This window comes from Scyliorhinus torazame, chromosome 5 (genome assembly GCF_047496885.1).
Source record: "Scyliorhinus torazame isolate Kashiwa2021f chromosome 5, sScyTor2.1, whole genome shotgun sequence".
Classification (NCBI taxonomy): domain Eukaryota; kingdom Metazoa; phylum Chordata; class Chondrichthyes; order Carcharhiniformes; family Scyliorhinidae; genus Scyliorhinus; species Scyliorhinus torazame.
In genome coordinates, this window is record NC_092711.1 from 286,343,519 (window position 1) to 286,364,710 (window position 21,192).

A 21,192-nucleotide genomic window follows, 5' to 3' on the forward strand; every position below is an offset into this window, starting at 1 on the left:
TGTTACATGGGCTGGGGGAGAGAGACAAGGCCGCGACAGGAGCTGCGCCAGAGGGGGCGGAGCGGGCTTTGGAAAGCGCGGGTTTTTTTCCCGCGCGCGGGAAGAAAGGCGGGAAGGAGAACGAAGGAATGCATATGGATTGGGAGACTCCCACGCAGGGAGGTCAATGGGACGGCGGGGGAAGCCGGGGTCAGCAGGCGAGTGACTTACGGGAGTGACATGGGGGGAGCAAAAAAGCTAGACAGGGGTCTAGCGGGGGGAGGGGGGGGGGGGGGGGAGGGTTGCGCTGCACTGGCCGAAAGGGAATGGGACACAGAAGAGGTGGTCGGGACGGGGGTCCCCCCTCTGGGGGACTGTAGGGTGAGGGAGGCGTAGACACGGGACTGGCCCAGAAAAGGAGATGGCTAGTCGGCGGGGCGTGGGGGGGGTGAGAGCCCCTCCAATCTGGCTGATAACGTGGAATGTGAGGGGCCTGAATGGGCCGGTGAAGAGGGCTTGAGTGTTCGCGCACTTAAAGGGACTGAAGGCGGACGTGGCCATGCTCCAAGAGACACATCTGAAGGTGGCGGGGAGGTGGCGGACCAGGTCAGGCTAAGAAAGGGATGGGTAGGACAGGTATTCCACTTGGGACTGGACGCGAAGAATAGAGGGGTGGGAAAGCGGGTGCCATTTGAGGCCAAGACTATTGTAGCGGACAATGGAGGGGGATATGTAATGGTGAGCGGTAGGCTGCAAGGGACGTGGGTGGTGTTGGTAAACGTATACGCCCCGAACTGGGATGATGCAGGATTCATGAAGCGCATGTTGGGGCGCATTCCGGACCTGGAGATAGGAGGCCTGATAATGGGAGGGGACTTCAATACAGTGTTGGATCCAGCACTGGACCGCTCCAAATCAAGGACTGGAAAGAGGCCGGCGGCGGCCAAGGTACTTAGGGGGTTTATGGATCAGATGGGGGGAGTGGACCCATGGCGGTTTGCAAGGCCGCAGGCCAGGGAATTTTCTTTCTTCTCCCATGTACACAAAGCCTACTCCCGGATTGATTTCTTTGTTCTGGGTAGGGCGCTCATCCCGAGGGTGGAGGGGACGGAGTATTCGGCTATAGCCGTTTCGGACCATGCCCCGCACTGGGTGGAACTGGAGCTGGGAGAGGAGAGGGACCAACGCCCGTTGTGGCGGCTGGATGTGGGACTGCTGGCGGACGAGGTGGTGTGTAGGAAGGTGAGGGGTGGAAAGGTACTTGGAGGCCAACGACAACGGGGAGGTGCGGGTGGGGGTGGTATGGGAGGCGTTGAAGGCGGTGATCAGGGGAGAGCTAATTTCCATTAGGGCTCATAGGGAGAAGACAGAGGGTATGGAAAGGGAGAGGTTAGTGGGGAAGATTTTGAGAGTGGACAGGAGATACGCAGAGGCCCCGGAGGAAAGATTACTTGGGGAAAGACGACGGCTCCAGACGGAGTTTGACCTGTTGACCACAGGGAAGGCGGAGGCACAGTGGAGGAAAGCGCAGGGGGCGACCTACGAGTATGGGGAAAAGGCTAGTCGGATGCTGGCACACCAGCTCCGTAAGAGGATGGCAGCGAGGGAAATAGGGGGAGTCAAAGATGGAAGGGGAGCCACGGTTCGGAGTGCAAGGAAACTAAACGAGGTATTCAAGGCCTTTTATGAAGAGCTGTACAGATCCCAGCCCCCAGCGGGGGAAGAGGGGATGAGACGATTCCTAGATCAGCTGAGATTCCCGAGGGTGGAGGAGCAAGAGGTGGCTGGTTTGGGGGCACCAATTGGGTTGGAGGAGCTGAGCAAGGGTTTGGGGAGCATGCAGGTGGGGAAGGCCCCGGGACCGGACGGATTTCCGGTGGAGTTCTACAGGAAGTACGCAGACCTGTTGGCCCCGCTACTGGTGAGGACCTTTAATGAGGCAAGAGAGGAGGGGACCCTGCCCCCGACAATGTCGGAAGCGACAATTTCTTTGATCCTAAAGCGGGACAAGGACCCACTGCAATGTGGATCGTACAGGCCGATCTCGCTCCTCAATGTGGATGCAAAGTTGCTGGCAAAAGTGCTGGCCACGAGGATCGAGGACTGTGTCCCGGGGGTAATCCACGAGGACCAGACGGGATTTGTAAAGGGCAGGTAACTAAACACCAATGTGCGGTGGCTCTTAAACGCGATAATGATGCCATCGGAGGAGGGCGAGGCGGAGATAGTGGCAGCTATGGACGCAGAGAAGGCCTTTGACCGAGTAGAGTGGGAGTACCTCTGGGAGGTGCTGCGTAGGTTTGGGTTCGGGGTAGGGTTTATCAATTGGGTTAAGGTCCTTTACAGAGCCCCGATAGCGAGTGTAGTGACGAACCGGCGGAGGTCGGAGTACTTTCGACTGTACCGAGGGACGAGGCAGGGGTGCCCCCTGTCCCCCCTGTTGTTCGCATTGGCGATCGAACCATTGGCCATGTCATTGAGGGAGTCTAATAAATGGAGGGGGGTGGTCCGAGGGGGAGAAGAGCATCGGGTGTCGCTATATGCGGATGACCTGTTGCTGTACGTGGCGGATCCAATGGAGGGGATGGTGGAGGTCATGCAGACTCTAAGGGAGTTTGGGGAGTTTTCGGGCTATAAGCTCAATGTAGGGAAGAGTGAGCTCTTTGTATTACAGGCAGGGGACCAAGAAAGAGGGATAGGGGACCTACCGCTGAGGAGGGCGGAGGGGAGCTTTTGGTATCTGGGGATCCAGATAGCCAGGAGTTGGGGGACCCTACATAAACTGAATCTGACGAGGTTGGTGGAGCAAATGGAGGAGGATTTCAAAAGATGGGACATGACACCGCTCTCGCTGGCGGGTAGAGTGCAGTCGGTCAAAATGGTGGTTCTTCCGAGGTTTCTGTTTGTGTTTCAGTGCCTTCCCATCGTGATCACTAAGGCCTTTTTTAAGAGAGTAGGCAGGAGTATTATGGGGTTTGTGTGGGCAATAAGACCCCGAGAGTAAGGAGAGGGTTCCTGGAACGCAGTAGGGACCGAGGAGGGTTGGCGCTGCCAAACCTGGGGAGCTACTACTGGGCAGCAAATGTGGCGATGATCCGCAAGTGGGTTATGGAGGGAGAGGGGGCGGCATGGAAGAGGATGGAGATGGCGTCCTGTAAAGGAACGAGCCTGGGGGCATTGGTGACGGCACCGCTGCCGCTCTCGCCGACAAAGTATACCACGAGCCCGGTGGTGGCCGCAACGCTAAGGATCTGGGGCCAGTGGAGACGGCACCGGGGTGCAATGGGAGCATCGGTGTGGTCCCCGATCAGGGGTAACCACCGGTTTGTCCCGGGGAAGATGGACGGGGGGTTCCAGAGCTGGCATCGGGCGGGGATTGGAAGAATGGGGGACCTGTTCATCGACGGGAGTTTGCGAGCCTAGGGGCACTGGAGGAGAAGTTCGAGTTACCCCCGGGAAATGCCTTTAGATATATGCAGGTGAGGGCTTTTGTGAGGCGACAGGTGAGGGAATTCCCGTTGCTCCCGGCACAAGAAGTTCAAGATAGGGTGATCTCGGGTGTATTGGTCGGGGAGGGCAAGGTGTCGGAAATACACCAGGAGTTGAAAGAAGAGGGGGAAGCGCTGGTAGAAGAGTTGAAGGGTAAATGGGAGGAGGAGCTGGGGGAGGAGATCGAGGAAGGTCTGTGGGCTGATGCCCTAGGTAGGGTTAATTCCTCCTCCTCGTGTGCCAGGCTTAGCCTGATACAATTTAAGGTGGTCCACAGAGCGCACTTGACGGGGGCGAGGTTGAGTAGGTTGTTTGGGGTAGAGGACGGATGTGGAAGATGCTCAGGGAGCCCGGCGAACCATGTCCATATGTTTTGGCCATGCCCGGCACTGGAGGGGTTCTGGAGAGGAGTGGCGGGGGCAATATCTCAGGTGGTGAAAGTCCGGGTCAAGCCAAGCTGGGGGCTAGCAATATTTGGAGTAGTGGACGAACCGGGAGTGCAGGAGGCGAAAGAGGCAGGCATTCTGGCCTTTGCGTCCCTAGTAGCCCGGCGAAAGATCTTGCTAATGTGGAAGGAGGCGAAGCCCCCCAGCCTGGAGGCCTGGATAAATGATATGGCTGGGTTCATAAAGTTGGAGAGGATTAAGTTCGCCTTGAGAGGGTCTGCGCAGGGGTTCTACAGGCGGTGGCAACACGCGGAGCGTTAGAGGAAGGTTGGTCAGCAGCAGCAGCAACCGTGGGGGTTGGGGGGGGGGGGGGGGCGGGTTGGGGGGGGGACGTCCTGGGAGGGGGGGTGAAGGGGGGGGACTGACTGGGAGGGTGGATGAGCAAGAGATAACATGAAGGGTTGGGGAAACTGGCACGTACGGGTGAGGGCCAGTGTACAAAGCTGTGTAAATACATCATTTTGCCATGTATATATCTTGCTCTGCGCGATTTCTCGGGTTTTTTTGTTACGGGGGGGGGGGGGGGGGGGGGTTATTGTTTGTAAGGGAGAAAAATTCCGTTAAAAAACTTTAATAAATATATATTTTTTTTAATCTATATATATATAATCTCCCCCAGCTCCACAATATTCCAGAACATCGGTGCGCCTCTAATTCTGGCCTCTTGTGCATCCCCGAATTTCAGTGCCATTGCTGGCCATACTTTCAGCAACCTGATCCTGGAGCTTGTGAATTCCCTCCCTCAACCTCTCCACAGCTCCAACTCACTTTCCTTCTTCGGGATACTCCTTAAAACCTATCTTTTTGACCTAATATCTCATTATAAGGCTCAGCATCATATTTTATTTTATAATGCTTCCATGAAGCACCTAGGGGCATTTTATTATGCAGTTTGCTACCACTTTAGTTTTGTTAACAACCACTATAAGGAAAGTTGGTAATATCAAGCAAAATGTGAAAAGTGCTTTGGCTTTAAGATTAACAAATTCCTTCCTCACCTGCCCCTGCATTTAGAGCATAGCTGAGGCCGTACTAACCCACATCTGAAAACTGCATTCAAATTGCTCTACTACTTGCCTTCATTGGGAGGGGTGCCCGAAGAGCATTTTTAAAAATGATTCTTTCATGGGATGTGAGCATCACTGACATGCCTAGCATTTATAATAATAATCATAATCTTTTATTGTCACAAAAATGAAGTTACTGTGAAAAGCCCCTAGTCGCCACATTCCACGTTCGGGTAAGCCGGTACGGGAATTGAACCCGCGCTGCTGGCCTTGTTCTGCATTACAAACCAGCTGTCTAACCCACGTGAGCGCATTTCTTCCCACCCTTGATCCCCCTTGAGAAGGTAGTGGTGTGCCACCTTCTTGATCCGCGGAAATAATCTAGTGTAGGCACACCTATATTTCTGTTAGGGAGTTCAAGGATTTTGACCCAGTAAGAGTGAAGGAACTGCGATATAGTTCCAAGTCAGGATGGTGCATGGTTTAGAAGGGAACTTGCACTGGTGGTGTTTCCACTTGTCTGCTGCCCTTGTCCTCCTAAGTCAGTGTTTTTCAAACTTTTTTGCCTGGGGCCCATTTTTACCAACTGGCTATCCTTTGGGACCCATGCCGGCCAACCTTTGCAACCCACACCAGCCGACCTTCGCAACTCACTATTTTCACTTACCTTTAATGTGACAGGTGAGCCTGCTTGGTCCTCACAATCTCACTTGCTTTGTCATTCAATGTTATATTTCAGATAATGACTTCAGCTGATGATTTAAGATCTCACTGCATCCGATGAAAAGAAATCAAGAGGTTTGTCCTTGAACTCGCCATGTTTATTCTTCAAATGCCTTTGAGGGTTTTAAACTTTCATTTGCCAGTGCTTCCCTGCATAAGATGCACATGAACTTTGAATCCCGATTTGCAGCGGCACAATTAAGAACCTATACCTCAAATAATCATCTTTCTGCTGTTTTGTTCCTGTTTTCAGCTTCTTCTTCATGGGTTGTTCACCATAGGCCCTGGAGTGCACACCAGCACTGCTGGCAGCTGCAAAACGGAGGAATCTCGCTCGCTCCCAGAACACGTGACATCAGCATACAGGGCATGTAACCTCTGCCCCCGTTTCCGATGGGAGAACTTTGTTGTTTGCTGAAGAAAACTGGCCCTGGACAGCACGCTGACGTCAGGAGGAGGCGATCCACCCCACTGGGCTCCTTGATCTGGCATGCATAGGTGAGATGGCCGACAACCTCAAAAGTCAGTCACTGCCGGCATTTTTAAAAGCCAATTGCGGCCGTTTGCCAGTCGTCCCACGATCGGGAATTCCGCGACCGATCATGCCGCAACTCGCCTGAAACCTGCCTGCAACCCACCCGTGGGTCGTGACCTTGAGTTTGAAACTGTTTATCCTAGTAGCAGAGGTCACAGGTTTGGAAGATGCTGTTGAAGGAGGGTTGGCAGATTTCTTCAGTACATCTTGTAGATGGTACACACTCCTGCCACTGTGCCTTGTTAGTGGGGTAGTTAATGTTTAAGGTGATGATTGGGGTGCTGATCAAGCAGGCTGCTTTGTCGAGCTTCTTGAGTGTTTTTGGAGCCACACTCATTTGGGCAAGTAGAAAGTATTCCATCACACTCCTGACTTGTGTCTTGCAGATGGTGGAAAGGCTTTGGGGAGTCAGGAGGTGGGTTACTTGCCACAGGATTCCCAGCCTATGTCTTGCTCTTATAGCCAATGGACAGAATTATCCCATTCCCCCACTGGTGGGTTCAATGGCAGGCAGGGGGATTCAACAGGAATCTGATCAGTTTTATGCCAGCGTGTATTTTCCACAGGATCTTCCGCTGGTGTTTACCATGACGGATCAGGAAAACAACTGGCTTGAAACTGATTTGCATCCCGCTAATGGGATGCAGGTGACGGTCTCCCCACACCTGAGTCTCTGTGACGCCAGCAGGAAAACACGTTGGCTCAGAACACGTTTGGAATACCATGGCGTATCAATGGCCGTATTGATTTCCTGAAGAATGCCTGGAACTGCCTCCAAGGTTCAGGATGGAGGCCACCAGTGACTGTAGGCCCTGGAACACCACAGCAGTACGTGTGGGGCGCATCTACCAAGTGGATCTTCCACCCTTAGAATGTTCCTGGAGATCCATCTTCTTTCTTCAGGAGGTCCAGTGATGTTGGATGCCTTTTAAATATGGCACCCAGGTACGTCGTGGGACGCATGCAATTAAGTCCACCTTGCCATGAAATATGGCACTAAAGCCCCAGATTCTTAATTAATGAGATCGGGGCCAGAATATATGGCATGTTTTTAAGTCGACCACCACAACGGGAAACACTTCCCATCCCTGCCCCCGCGACGAAACTTAGTTCCAGATTAAAGAAATCCACCCATTGTACTTATATGGTGAAATTTCCACCATACTCTTCCAACGACCTACCTTAACTTCAACTTTAGAAGAGCACTTACTACTGCATCAATATGGGATTTCCAGTTCCTATACTGTGTGCTATGAGCCCATGCTTACTAGGAAATGAGTTCATGTTACCCAAACCTATGGGATTTAAGTCCTTTGCAACCACCAGGGAATGAATGGTTTCCATCGCCAGAAATACATTTTTTTAGTATGAATGCTAAATCTTGGCAAGAATCTGAACAGAAAACAGATTACACGTGGTTACGTACTGAGACTGCCAAGCTGCTTTATAATGGCAGCTAATGTGCTGTTCGTCACACATTCCAGCTCGCTGGTGACACCCTCTGGTAAAGCCCCGTGGCACAGATGCCGGGGTTCAATTATCCTCTTGATGAGCGGCATCTTTATTTCAGATCGACATCAAATCCCTGAAACAGAATATATTACATAAGAAAGTTAGGCATGGCAAGGATTTTGTAGAAGTAGTCACTTTTTAAACAAACAATATCTCTCTCACAGTTGTTCACCTTTTAGCTATTACAGGAATGGTAGTATAGTAATTATGATACCGGACTAGTAATCAGAAACTCAGACTAATGATCCGGAGTTCAAATCTCTGGTGCCAACAGGGCGTTTTAGATTCAATCGACAGATAAGTCTGGAATAAAATACTAGTATCTGTAATGTTGCCGAAGAAACTACTACATTGTTGTAAAAGCCCATTTGGTTCACTAATGTCTTTTAGGAAAGGAAAGCTGCTGCCCTTACCTGATCTGCCTGAAAGTGACTCCGGACTCACTGCAGTGTGCCCTCTAAAATGGTTTGGTAAGCCACTCAGGTAAGATACTAGAGATGGGCAGTAAATGCTAGTCTTGCCTGCATTGTCCACATCCTGCAAATGAATAAATAAAACTTTCAATTGATATCAGTGAATTAATCGTGCTTTTAGCCAGTGAATTAGCCAAACTGTCATGGTCAATATTTTTTCAAGTTTTTGGACCAGGAGAATTCCCGACTTTGTGAACCCAATGCCTGAAGAACTGCGGTAGATAGTCATATGTTAGCTCAAGGGGTGAGGGGCGGGGGGTTACTGGGACTCAGGCCCACCGCCTGCCAGGTGTGGAGGTGGGCTGGGCAAAAGGCACATCAATGATCCAGCTCTTCGTCCTACCTGCAAAGAAAACATAAACAAAAAATAGCCCTCTATTCCTCACGCCATCAACCAGCTCCCCCCCCACATTTCCCATGCTCTATCCATGCCACCCAATGCCACTCAATTCCCCCCATGGTCCCTTGCACCTTCCATGCCAACCTATGCCCTGACCCAACTCACATGACCCTTTATAGCCCCAATGCCAACAGTGCCAACTCATGCCAATCCATGCTTCCTACCTACCACCCTTTAACTTTACGCCCTCACCCAGTATCTACCATGGGCAGACCTCAGGGCCCAAGCACGTTAATTGGGAAAAACCCATTTGCTACATTTAAATTCCTTTATCCATTTAATCCCTTACAACTAGAAGCATTTTAATTCATAGTGCCACTTCAAAGACTTTATCAGCACTAGAGCTGTCATACAAATTATGAACTGACAGGCACCCCACCGCAGTAAGGATTTGAAATCAGTCATTCAGCATTAATACTATAATTGTTGATCCCCAGGGTTTAATTCAATAGACAGAATGAATTAGCAAGCACTGATTTTTTTTTAAGTTGCAGAAAGCTTTTAAAATATTTAAAGGGCAGGATAATTAAACACCTTGACAACTACCAGAAAATTCCAATGAGCTTGACAGTTCCATTGAGTTTATCCACTTCTTCTTTCAATAATCCCAAAGGATACTTCGCCTCTCCCAAAGGTGTCCCAAGGTCATATCAAAATGGGTACGCTATCTCTCCAAAGAACCCCACTCAAGACCTTCTCTTGATAAGTCTGAAATGCACAAGTCGTGCTTTGGACACAGCATTAACTAAAATTGGATCTGACTGAAGGTAGCAACACTTTAACATATGTAGTTGCCTCCATCAACCACGAATATACAACTATAACTCTCCATTCCCACTCCTTCAAAAAAGGTGGAGGGCGGATTCAGGGCCACGATTTCTGGAGTCCAGCCTCTGAGCCTCTCCATCTGCGTGAACGATCAGACCAAAGTCTCAAATTGCAATGGTGGGACTGTGTGTTAATTAAGGTGTGGGTCGAGATCTTTGGATTACCAGTCCAGTAGCATAACCACTGCCATAAAAAGTGTCATTCTCAGGATGGCAGACTGTTACGAGTACAGCACCACAAGGATCTGTGCTAGGTTCACAGCTGTTCATAATCTATATGAATGATTTGGATGTGGGGACCAAATGTAGTTGTTCCAAATTTGCTGATGACGCAAAACTAGGTGGGAATGTGAATTGGGTGAAGGATGCAAAGAGACTACAAGGGGATATGGACAAGGTAAGTGAATGGGCAAGAACATGGCAGATGGAATATAATTTGAACAAGTATGAAGTCAACCACTTTGGTAGCAAAAATAGAAAGGCAGAATATTTTTAAATAGTGAGAGGTTGGGAAGCTTTGATATCCAAAGGGACCTGGGTGTGTCCTTGTTCCTGTGTCACTAAAAGCTAACATGCAGGTGTAACAAGCAATTCAGAAGGCAATTGGTACATTGGCCTTCATCGCAAAGAGATTTGAGTACAGGAGTAAAGATGTTTTGTTGCAATTGGATAGAGCCTTGGGTGAGACTGCACTTGGAGTATCATGTACAGTTTTCATCTCCTTATCTAAGAAAATATGTACTTGCTACAGAGGGAGTGTAATGGAAGTTCACCAGACTAATCTCTGGGATGGCAGCATTGTTCTATGAAGAGATATTGAGGCAATTGGGTCTGAATTCTCTAGACTTTCAAAGAATGAGAGGTGAACTCATTGAAATTTACAAAATTCTTACAGGGAATGACAGGGTAGATGTGGATAGGATGCTTCCCCTGGCTGGTGAGTCTAGAGTCAGGGGACACAGTCTCAGAATAAGGGGCAATTTAAGACTGAGGTGAAGAGGAATTTCTTCCCTCAGAGGGTGGTGAGTCTTTGGAATTCTCTACCTCAGAAGGCTGTGGAAGCTCAATCATTGAGCATGTTCAATGCAGAAAATGACAGACTTCCGGATACTAATAATATTAAGGCTGGGGATAGTGTGGGTAAATGGCATGGAGGTAGAAGTTTGACTGTGATCTGAATGGCAGAGCAGGCTTGACAGGCTGAATGGTCTACTTCCTACATCTCTAAGTTCCGATCAATGGAATTTTTGGATTTCGGCGGCAGCGGTGCGCAGGGGCCTTCTGGAGGTGAGTAGTGTATTTAAAACCACTTACCTTTCCAGGAGCAGCCCTTTGGATTTCGGCGGCAGCGGTGCGCAGGGGCCTTCTGGGAGGTGAGTAGTGAATTTAAAAGCTCTTACCTTTACAGAAGCAGCCCTTTGGATTTCGGCGGCAGCGGTGCGCAGGGGCCTTCTGGGAGGTGAGTCGTGTATTTAAAAACCTTACCTTTCCAGGAGCAGCCCTTTGGATTTCGGCGGCAGCGGTGCGCAGGGGCCTTCTTGGAGGTGAGTAGTGAATTTAAAAACCTCACGTTTACAGGAGTAGCCCTTTGGATTTCGGCGGCAGCGGTGCGCAGGGGCCTTCTGGGAGGTGAGTAGTGTATTTAAAAACCTTACCTTTACAGGAGCAGCCCTTTGGATTTCGGCGGCAGCGGTGCGCAGGGGCCTTCTGGGAGGTGAGTAGTTAGTTTAAAAGCTCTTACCTTTACAGGAGCAGCCCTTTGGATTTCGGCGGCAGCGGTGCGCAGGGGCCTTCTGGGAGGTGAGTAGTTAGTTTAAAAAGCCTTGCCGTGTCTGTTCTTCTTTTCAGTTTTATTTGTTTTTATTTGTAAATGTGGTCACACCCAAGGTGCAGGCAGAGAAATGGGTGACCACCAGAAAGGGCAGGCAGTCAGTGCAGGAATCCCCTGTGGTTGTTCCCCTCTCGAACAGATATACCCCTTTGGATACTGTCGGGGGGGATAGCCTATCAGGGGAAAACAGCAGCAGCCAGAGCAGTGGCACCACGGCTGGCTCTGATGTTCAGAAGGGAGGGTCAAAGCGCAGAAGAGTAATAGTAATAGGGGACTCTATAGTCAGGGGCACAGATAGGCGCTTCTGTGGACGTGAAAGAGACTCCAGGATGGTATGTTGCCTCCCTGGTGCCAGGGTCCAGGATGTCTCCGAACGGGTAGAGGGAATCCTGAAGGGGGAGGGCAAACAGGCAGAGGTCGTTGTACATATTGGTACTAACGACATAGGCAGGAAGGGGCATGAGGTCCTGCAGCAGGAGTTCAGGGAGCTAGGCAGAAAGTTAAAAGACAGGACCTCGAGGGTTGTAATCTCGGGATTACTCCCTGTGCCACGTGCCAGTGAGGCTAGAAATAGGAAGATAGAGCAGACAAACACGTGGCTAAACAGCTGGTGTAGGAGGGAGGGTTTCCGTTTTCTGGACCACTGGGAGCTCTTCCGGGACAGGTGTGACCTGTATAAGATGGACGGGTTGCATCTAAACCGGAGAGGCATAAATATCCTGGCCGCGAGGTTTGCTAGTGTCACACGGGAGGGTTTAAACTAGTATGGCAGGGGGGTGGGTACGGGAGCAATAGGTCAGAAGGTGAGAGCATTGAGGGAGAACTAGGGAATAGGGACAGTGTGGCTCTGAGGCAGAGCAGACGGGGAAAAGTTGCTGAACACAGCGGGTCTGGTGGCCTGAAGTGCATATGTTTTAATGCAAGGAGCATTACGGGTAAGGCAGATGAACTTAGAGCTTGAATTACTACTTGGAACTATGATGTTATTGCCATTTCAGAGACCTGGTTGAGGGAAGGGCAGGATTGGCAGCTAAACGTTCCAGGATTTAGATGTTTCAGGCGGGATAGAGGGGGATGAGCCCGGCCAGGTGGTAGATGTTTCAGTAGGGGAGCATTTCGGTAACAGTGACCACAATTCAGTAAGTTTTAAAGTACTGGTGGACAAGGATAAGAGTGGTCCGAGGATGAATGTGCTAAATTGGGGGAAGGCTTATTATAACAATATTAGGCGGGAACTGAAGAACATAGATTGGGGGCGGATGTTTGAGGGCAAATCAACATCTGACATGTGGGAGGCTTTCAAGTGTCAGTTGAAAGGAATACAGGACAGGCATGTTCCTGTGAGGAAGAAAGATAAATACGGCAATTTTCGGGAACCTTGGATGACGAGTGATATTGTAGGCCTCGTCAAAAAGAAAAAGGAGGCATTTGTCAGGGCTAAAAGGCTGGGAACAGACGAAGCCTGTGTGGCATATAAGGAAAGTAGGAAGGAACTTAAGCAAGGAGTCAGGAGGGCTAGAAGGGGTCATGAAAAGTCATTGGCAAATAGGGTTAAGGAAAATCCCAAGGCTTTTTACACGTACATAAAAAGCAGGAGGGTAGCCAGGGAAAGGGTTGGCCCACTGAAGGATAGGCAAGGGAATCTATGTGTGGAGCCAGAGGAAATGGGCGAGGTACTAAATGAATACTTTGCATCAGTATTCACCAAAGAGAAGGAATTGGTAGATGTTGGGTCTGGAGAAGGGGGTGTAGATAGCCTGGGTCACATTGTGATCCAAAAAGACGAGGTGTTGGGTGTCTTAAAAAATATTAAGGTAGATAAGTCCCCAGGGCCTGATGGGATCTACCCCAGAATACTGAAGGAGGCTGGAGAGGAAATTGCTGAGGCCTTGACAGAAATCTTTGGATCCTCGCTGTCTTCAGGGGATGTCCCGGAGGACTGGAGAATAGCCAATGTTGTTCCTCTGTTTAAGAAGGGTAGCAAGGATAATCCCGGGAACTACAGGCCGGTGAGCCTTACTTCAGTGGTAGGGAAATTACTGGAGAGAATTCTTCGAGACAGGATCTACTCCCATTTGGAAGCAAATGGACGTATTAGTGAGAGGCAGCACGGTTTTGTGAAGGGGAGGTCGTGTCTCACTAACTTGATAGAGTTTTTCGAGGAGGTCACTAAGATGATTGATGCAGGTAGGGCAGTAGATGTTGTCTATATGGACTTCAGTAAGGCCTTTGACAAGGTCCCTCATGGTAGACTAGTACAAAAGGTGAAGTCACACGGGATCAGGGGTGAACTGGCAAGGTGGATACAGAACTGGCTAGGCCATAGAAGGCAGAGGGTAGCAATGGAGGGATGCTTTTCTAATTGGAGGGCTGTGACCAGTGGTGTTCCACAGGGATCAGTGCTGGGACCTTTGCTCTTTGTAGTATATATAAATGATTTGGAGGAAAATGTAACTGGTCTGATTAGTAAGTTTGCAGACGACACAAAGGTTGGTGGAATTGCGGATAGCGATGAGGACTGTCTGAGGATACAGCAGGATTTAGATTGTCTGGAGACTTGGGCGGAGAGATGGCAGATGGAGTTTAATCTGGACAAATGTGAGGTAATGTATTTTGGAAGGGCTAATGCAGGTAGGGAATATACAGTGAATGGTAGAACCCTCAAGAGAATTGAAAGTCAAAGAGATCTAGGAGTACAGGTCCACAGGTCATTGAAAGGGGCAACACAGGTGGAGAAGGTAGTCAAGAAGGCATACGGCATGCTTGCCTTCATTGGCCGGGGCATTGAGTATAAGAATTGGCAAGTCATGTTGCAGCTGTATAGAACCTTAGTTAGGCCACACTTGGAGTATAGTGTTCAATTCTGGTCGCCACACTACCAGAAGGATGTGGAGGCTTTAGAGAGGGTGCAGAAGAGATTTACCAGAATGTTGCCTGGTATGGAGGGCATAAGCTATGAGGAGCGATTGAATAAACTCGGTTTGTTCTCACTGGAACGAAGGAGGTTGAGGGGCGACCTGATAGAGGTATACAAAATTATGAGGGGCATAGACAGAGTGGATAGTCAGAGGCTTTTCCCCAGGGTAGAGGGGTCAATTACTAGGGGGCATAGGTTTAAGGTGAGAGGGGCAAGGTTTAGAGTAGATGTACGAGGCAAGTTTTTTACGCAGAGGGTAGTGGGTGCCTGGAACTCACTACCGGAGGAGGTAGTGGAAGCAGGGACGATAGGGACATTTAAGGGGCATCTTGACAAATATATGAATAGGATGGGAATAGAAGGATACGGACCCAGGAAGTGTAGAAGATTGTAGTTTAGTCGGGCAGTATGGTCGGCACGGGCTTGGAGGGCCAAAGGGCCTGTTCCTGTGCTGTACATTTCTTTGTTCTTTGTTCTTTGGAATTAGAATAGATAAGTGCTTAACAGCCAGCTCAGACACGATTGGTCGAAGGGCCTCTTTTTTTACTGTAAAAGTCTATGACACTGAGGTTCAACAGATCAGTTAATAACCTTTCTCAGAGAGATATTAAGAATATTTACCACAGAAACGGAAATATTTCACCCTGAGGTTTTGGGTATTCATTTTAAAAAATAAATTTAGAGTACCCAATTCATTTTTTCCAATTATGGGCAATTTAGCGTGGCCAATCCACCTACCCTGCACATCCTTGGGTTGTGGGGGCGAAACCCACGCAAACACGGGGAGAATGTGCAAACTCCACACGGACAGTGACCCGGGGCCGGGATCGAACCTGGGACCTCGACGCCGTGAGGCAGCAGGGCTAACCCACTGCGCCACCGTGCTGCCCCCAGGTTTTGGGTATTCATTAAAGAAACTGTTTAAATGTTATTAGAAATACCAAAGCTTTCACCAAAGTGATCAAAATCCACACCACACCTAACAACAAGAGGAATTGCTGTGGGGCAGAATGATGAGACCTTTAAATCTGCCGTCTGTATATCTGAGGACCCTTCTCATAATGCCAAGGACCCAGATTTTCCTGGGTTGCAGGAAGAGAGATCAGTAGCATACAAGTTCTTTCTTTCAATTGCACCTCCAACAGCACCCAACGATATACTGGTACAATAAAAAGTGAGATCAGCATTTGATGGTCACAGATATCCCATTAAACATCCCTCTCCAGAGCCCCAACCTGACTGTAGAAGAAAGGTTGGTCGGAAAACGACTAGCTTTAGCAGAAGGCTGCCCCACAGCGATATTACGTTGCAGGTGGCTGAGGGTCAGACTTCTGTTCTCATCAGCAATTCTCAGTCACCCTCTCAGGGCCTGTTATTGAACAGCATTTCAAGTGTTGTCAACTTCATCTTGCGCACAAGGTGAAAAGACCATTTGCATATGCAACAATGCCCCTCTGATGTCTGGACACACAATGCATGAATACATGTCATCACAGTTACATGTCTTGTGAATATGCGCACATTCATTTCTTTGTGTCACAAAGGAACATTAAATGGAGTTGAATGGATCTCAAAATTTGCATGCATATATTTATCACTTAAACCTTGTGCATCATAGGGATCAAAATATTTTCTCTGACAAGGCTTGAGCAGTGGAAATGTCCTATTCCCTCCAGGTCTTTGTGCATATCTTTTTAGGTCAAAAGGAAAAGGGAATTACTCAATAAGTGACTTCCAGTATTTACACAGCCTTCAGCCACCACAGTTGTTTTGTGAGGTTCTGCAAGTTTGTAGAAAATCCTCCCCTTATCCCAAGGGCCGTTCCAATATAACTACTGCGCCAAACAACAAAGCAAAAGACAGCTGCATGTCATCATAATTTTTAACATTTTCAAATTTTTTAAAATGCCATTCAATAGAAGTAGCAATCAATTATTTTGACTAAAAATATAATTTTGTTTTTGAATGCTCGTCACTCATAATCTGATAACAACCCTTTTTGTTCAAATGTGTTGGCAATCTGACTCTCTGCAATCACAGATTTAATTTTTAAATGTTTATCTTTCCTCAGAGCCCTGCACATGCTCCTGATGTTGTTGTGTAGAGGGAGGACCACAATTCACCACGTGTGAAGGCTGCACACAGATATCACACACTTCAGTGGTTGTACACAATTCCGCATCCATAAGGAGCTGAAGGACTCTGCATCTGCAATGGAGCATGCACAATTAGGGCGGTGAGCAGCTGCTGCTACAACACAACATCTGCCCCAGTCACTGACTCCCCACAGCAAACACAAAATACCATCTTTCTCCTCTGAGTGCACCGTAACCATCATAAGGAATCAACATTATGACTTTGAGTCACAGATACATAAAACTCTAGGAATTCCGCCGTAGTTAGAGCACTATCATTACAGTTGCGAAGACAGACAGAAATTGGTGCCACACTCGCCGATGTTTGAGTGACTTCATTCAGTGAGCAGTTGCAGCATTCAGATCAGGAAATCGCTGGCTTTGATTACCAGTCTGCAGAGAGTTAGCTGGGCCAATGACGGGGTCATCACAACTCACCTTAGCATCACCAAGTTAAGGAGGAGAAAATCGTCATGGGTTCCTTCTTTTCGTCACAAGCAAGCAACCATGATTCATGTGGACATGGAAGTGAGGGGATGACATAATCAGACTCAGCGTTCATCAGTGGCAGCGCCTAGTCTTCTCCCTGTACCAGTGGACACAGTAGCAGTGTGCACAGTGCACAGCACACCCTCAGGTTCCTAAGTCACATACAGGAAGCTGAGCAAGGTTCCATGAGGAAGACACACAATATAGCTAATGAGATGTGGCACTTTGTGGAACCATTCATTCATTAGAAGTATTTTATTTCTCTTCCTGATATTATTTTCTTATTAAACCCAACGTTTTTTGATAGCAAACATTCAGCTTTTATTATTGACCAAAAAAGCATTTTATTTGCAAGTGATTGCACCTTTCTTTATCCCAAATTTAAGACATTAGATAGAACCTGAAAATGTAAGTTGTTTATTATATCATTAACAGTAATTCTACCATCAACATTGGCTATAAACTCGTGTTCCTTAACTGGAAGAATATAGTACGGATTTTACCTTCTCCCGTTACAATTATACCAGTGGTGAGTTGGGTGTTGGGTAGCCCACCCAGCAGCAGCCTGCCTGGTAGACGTCTGTCACGGGCTGGTGGTGGCAGTGTGAGGGGGCCCTCCTTAACGGACCCCTGGGACCATTGGAGGGCCCACCCCACCTCCACCAAAAATGTTACACCCACTCAGATTCCCCTCCCAGCCTCTAAAACCTCAGCTGGGGTCTGCGAGTAGCATGGCAACTTGCGAGACCCCCCCAACATTGCCCAAAATCCTGATCCAACCCTGCACACCACTGTCCCCAAAATGCTGGAGGGCTGTCAAACTGTGATTGGCCAGCAGCACTCTGAAGTGGGATTTCCTAATCCAAAAGTGTGGAATTCCCGGTTCCAATCTATTAGCGGCCAATGGCTGAAGGGCAGTTGGTGTTCCGCTCGGCAGGCTCCATTCACCCATTTTTTAGTTTGGGGAGGAAATCTGGTACCTCATATAATTCAACCAATGGAAACTGAACAACCAGTAGAATCATAGAATTTACAGTGCAGAAGGAGGCCATTCGGCCCATCGAGTCTGCACCGGCTCTTTGAAAGAGCTCCCTACCCAAGCCCACAGCTCCATCCTATCCCCATAACCTAGTAACCCCACCCAACACTAATGGCAATTTAGCATGGCCAATCCACCTAACCTGCACATCTTTGGACTGTGGGAGGAAACCGGAACACCCGGAGGAAACCAACGCACACACGGGGAGAACGTGCAGACTCCGCACAGTGACCCAAGCTGGGAATCGAACCTGGGACCCTGGAGCTGTGAAACAATTGTGCTAACCACCATGCTACTGTGCTGCCCGGTACCGTCATACCTACTCAGTAAAATATGGATGCATATAGTGACACCATGGGGCAATTTTGCCACCCCCTCACAGTGGACAGGAGATGGTTGTTGGGGGATTGGAGGGAATGGGGGGGGGGGTGTAGGTAATTCAGAAAACATGTGAAATGCACCTGCATCCATTTTAACTGAAGCAGATTGGGAATATCCCAGTAGCCCACTTTGGAGAGATGGATCTGTGGTACATCGGGTCCCCTGGAATACAGGACACAATTTCAAGATTTGATGGTGCTATGAAAGTATTGTGAATTGTGAGGAGGATAATGCCGAACTTTGAAAGGACATGGACAAGTTGAGGGAATATGAGTGGCAGATGAATCTCAATGCAGAGAAATGTGAAGTGATTAATTTTGATAGGAAGATGTTGGAAAGATAATTTAAAATAAAGGTTACAATTCTCAAGGAGGTGCAGGAGCAGAGGACCCTGGGTTTATATGTGCAAACATCATTGAAGGTGTCAGGTCAGGTTGAGGGAGTGGTTAATAAAGCGTACCAGCACCCTTGACTTTATGAATATGGACACAGAGTACTGTTGTTTGCTAAGTAAATAGACTTTGCTGTAAAGCTTTAAGTGCTTTAAATGTTGCCAAAAGTCCCACCCTCCTCCATCTCAGTGACTGATACAGTGGCGTCAATTCTCATTTTGGTGAAAGAGACACAGATTAATGGATGGCTGCAGTAATCCAGTTTCTGGTGTCTCAAATTGGGAAAGCAATTTGTAAGCATCAACTGGACACTGAGCTCAAAATATTGCTTTCATGTGACCCAAGACTAAAAGGAAAATTCAAGTCAAAATTGTGGGGATTAAATCGAAATGGAACGAAGGAGGTTGAGGGGAGACCTGATAGAGGTCTACAAAATTATGAGGGGCATAGACAGAGTGGATAGTCAGAGCCTTTTCCCCAGGGTAGAGGGGTCAATTACTAGGGGACATAGGTTTAAGGTGAGAGGGGCAAGGTTTAGAGTAGATGTACGAGGCAAGTTTTTTACACAGAGGGTAGTGGGTGGCTGGAACCCGCTACCGGAGGTGGTGGTGGAAGCAGGGACGATAGTGACATTTAAGGGGCATCTTGACAAATATATGAATAGGATGGGAATAGAGGGATACGGACCCAGGAAGTGTAGAAGATTGTAGTTTAGTCGGGCAGCATGGTCGGCACGGGCTTGGAGGGCTGAAGGGCCTGTTCCTGTGCTGTACATTTCTTTGTTCTTTGTTGTTGATAATAAACTGGCTGGGTCAGACTGGAAACGAGGACTTTATCTTGGACGATATGGGAAGTTACTGGGTGGGTGACTTCGGAATTAATTGGTGGGGTGTGGTGCGCCACACCTGGATACAGAGCCACAGACGGTTTAACGATCCTTTGCGTTCAGCAAGGATGATGGTGCTGCAGAGAGAGGGAGAATTCTCTTCAGCCCTCTCAGAAGCCATAATTCAGCTCTGTGTACTAGAATGGGCGATGGGGAGCCCAATTTTCTTGTCCTCATTCGTTATGAGATGGCTGCCCTCGAGATGGAATACCACTGCAGAGCTCGCTTTGCCGGTTGTGGAGAGGCAGACATCGCGGAGGAGGATCGGAATGCAGTGCACCCAGATGTGAGACTAGCGGTGAGTGTAAACAGCATGGTGTTGTGTCATCCGAAATGAAATCGTCAAGCAAGACTGTCCATCGATTCTCCAATCACAATAGTACCATGATGCAGTTCTCCATCGTCTCACCCAGCCCGACAAGCATGTGAATTGGCCATGTAATAATGGAATGTACTGATATATTGCATTCCTCCCTCAGGTGTGACATCCTCAAGAGGCTCCTTACACTCTGAAAACACCACCCTTTACCACCTGAGGAGCACACACCTGTATCAAGCATGTTGGTGGGTATCAGTTCATCGGTTCCTATGGTAATGCACAGTGAGTAGATCATGTCACATTCAGGTGAGGAACTGGCTGACGCAGAGAGTGCCCAAAGGCCCCAGCAATTGGAAGACTGCTGATTCCAAGGCAGAAGATGAATATCTGCTTTTCCGCGAGATCAGACGCCACCCGCTTATAATCTATCATTTATCCTGATTGCCCTTTCTTTCCTTCACCTTGAATTAGTATTAATATTTGTTGTTATGTCCCTGGAAGGCTTTGGGATTAGTATTGGTAAGACTGAGCTGAAAAACGCAAGAAAGCCATCGGTAAAAGATTACAGCCGGATTCCGTGAGGGCGGAGCCGTCCTTTGAATATGGCAGCCTGATCCTCGGGAGGTCTCTAGGCCCACACCCTCTTGGAAGTGGTGAAAATTATGACCGCCTCATCCGAGTTATTGACCATTTGATGTGTTGACCCAAACTCTATTCACTCTCTATGGACGGCACGGTAGCACAATGGGCAGCACGATAGCACAGTGGTTAGCATTGTCGCTTCACAGCTCCAGGGTCCCAGGTTCGATTCCCAACTTGGGTCACTGTCTGTGCGGAATCAGCATGTTCTCCCCGTGTCTGCGTGGGCTTCCTCCGGGTGCACCTGTTTCTTCCCACAGTCCAAAGATGTGCAGGTTAGGTGGATTGGCCGTGCTAAATTGCCCATAGTCTCCAAAAAAAGGGTAGGTGGGGTTACTGGGTTAGGGGATAGGGTGGAGGTGTGGGTTTAAGTAAGGTGCTCTTTCCAAGGGCTAGTGCAGACACGATGGGCTGAATGGCCTCCTTCTGCACTGTAAATCCTATGATTCTATGTGCTCATAAGGCCGAGTTGCAAAGCACCATTCAGAAACTTGATGATACGGAGGAGAGAATCCTGCACGTTGAGTGTGCCTTCTGCTCTCTCTACTATCCAGGGCGGTTCAGACTTTCTATCCGGTCTAATTGACCATGGATTCGATACCTGGAGAGATAAAGGCATTCTTAGGTTGGGAGACATGTTCAGAGGTGATTCCAGGTCATCCTTTGAGCAGCTGTGTCAGCAATTTGACATACCAAGACTTTCCTATTTTAGTATTTACAGCTTAGAAACTTTATTCCCAACAACGCTTTCCTGTATCTTGACTCCTCAATAT

General features: G+C 48.6%; 1 protein-coding gene across 1 annotated transcript in view; it reads right to left on the reverse strand.

Annotated features, from left to right (window-relative positions):
- Positions 1–21,192, reverse strand: part of LOC140421177 (actin-binding protein WASF3-like) — a 125,782-nt gene that overhangs the window by 67,993 nt on the left and 36,597 nt on the right. The window contains exons 3-4 of the mRNA XM_072505671.1: positions 8,105–8,228; positions 7,606–7,764 (exon numbers count right to left, since the gene is read on the reverse strand). Coding sequence (XP_072361772.1) covers positions 7,606–7,738 — 133 coding nt within the window. The 5' untranslated portion in view covers positions 7,739–7,764; positions 8,105–8,228. The remainder of the gene's footprint in view (positions 1–7,605; positions 7,765–8,104; positions 8,229–21,192) is intronic.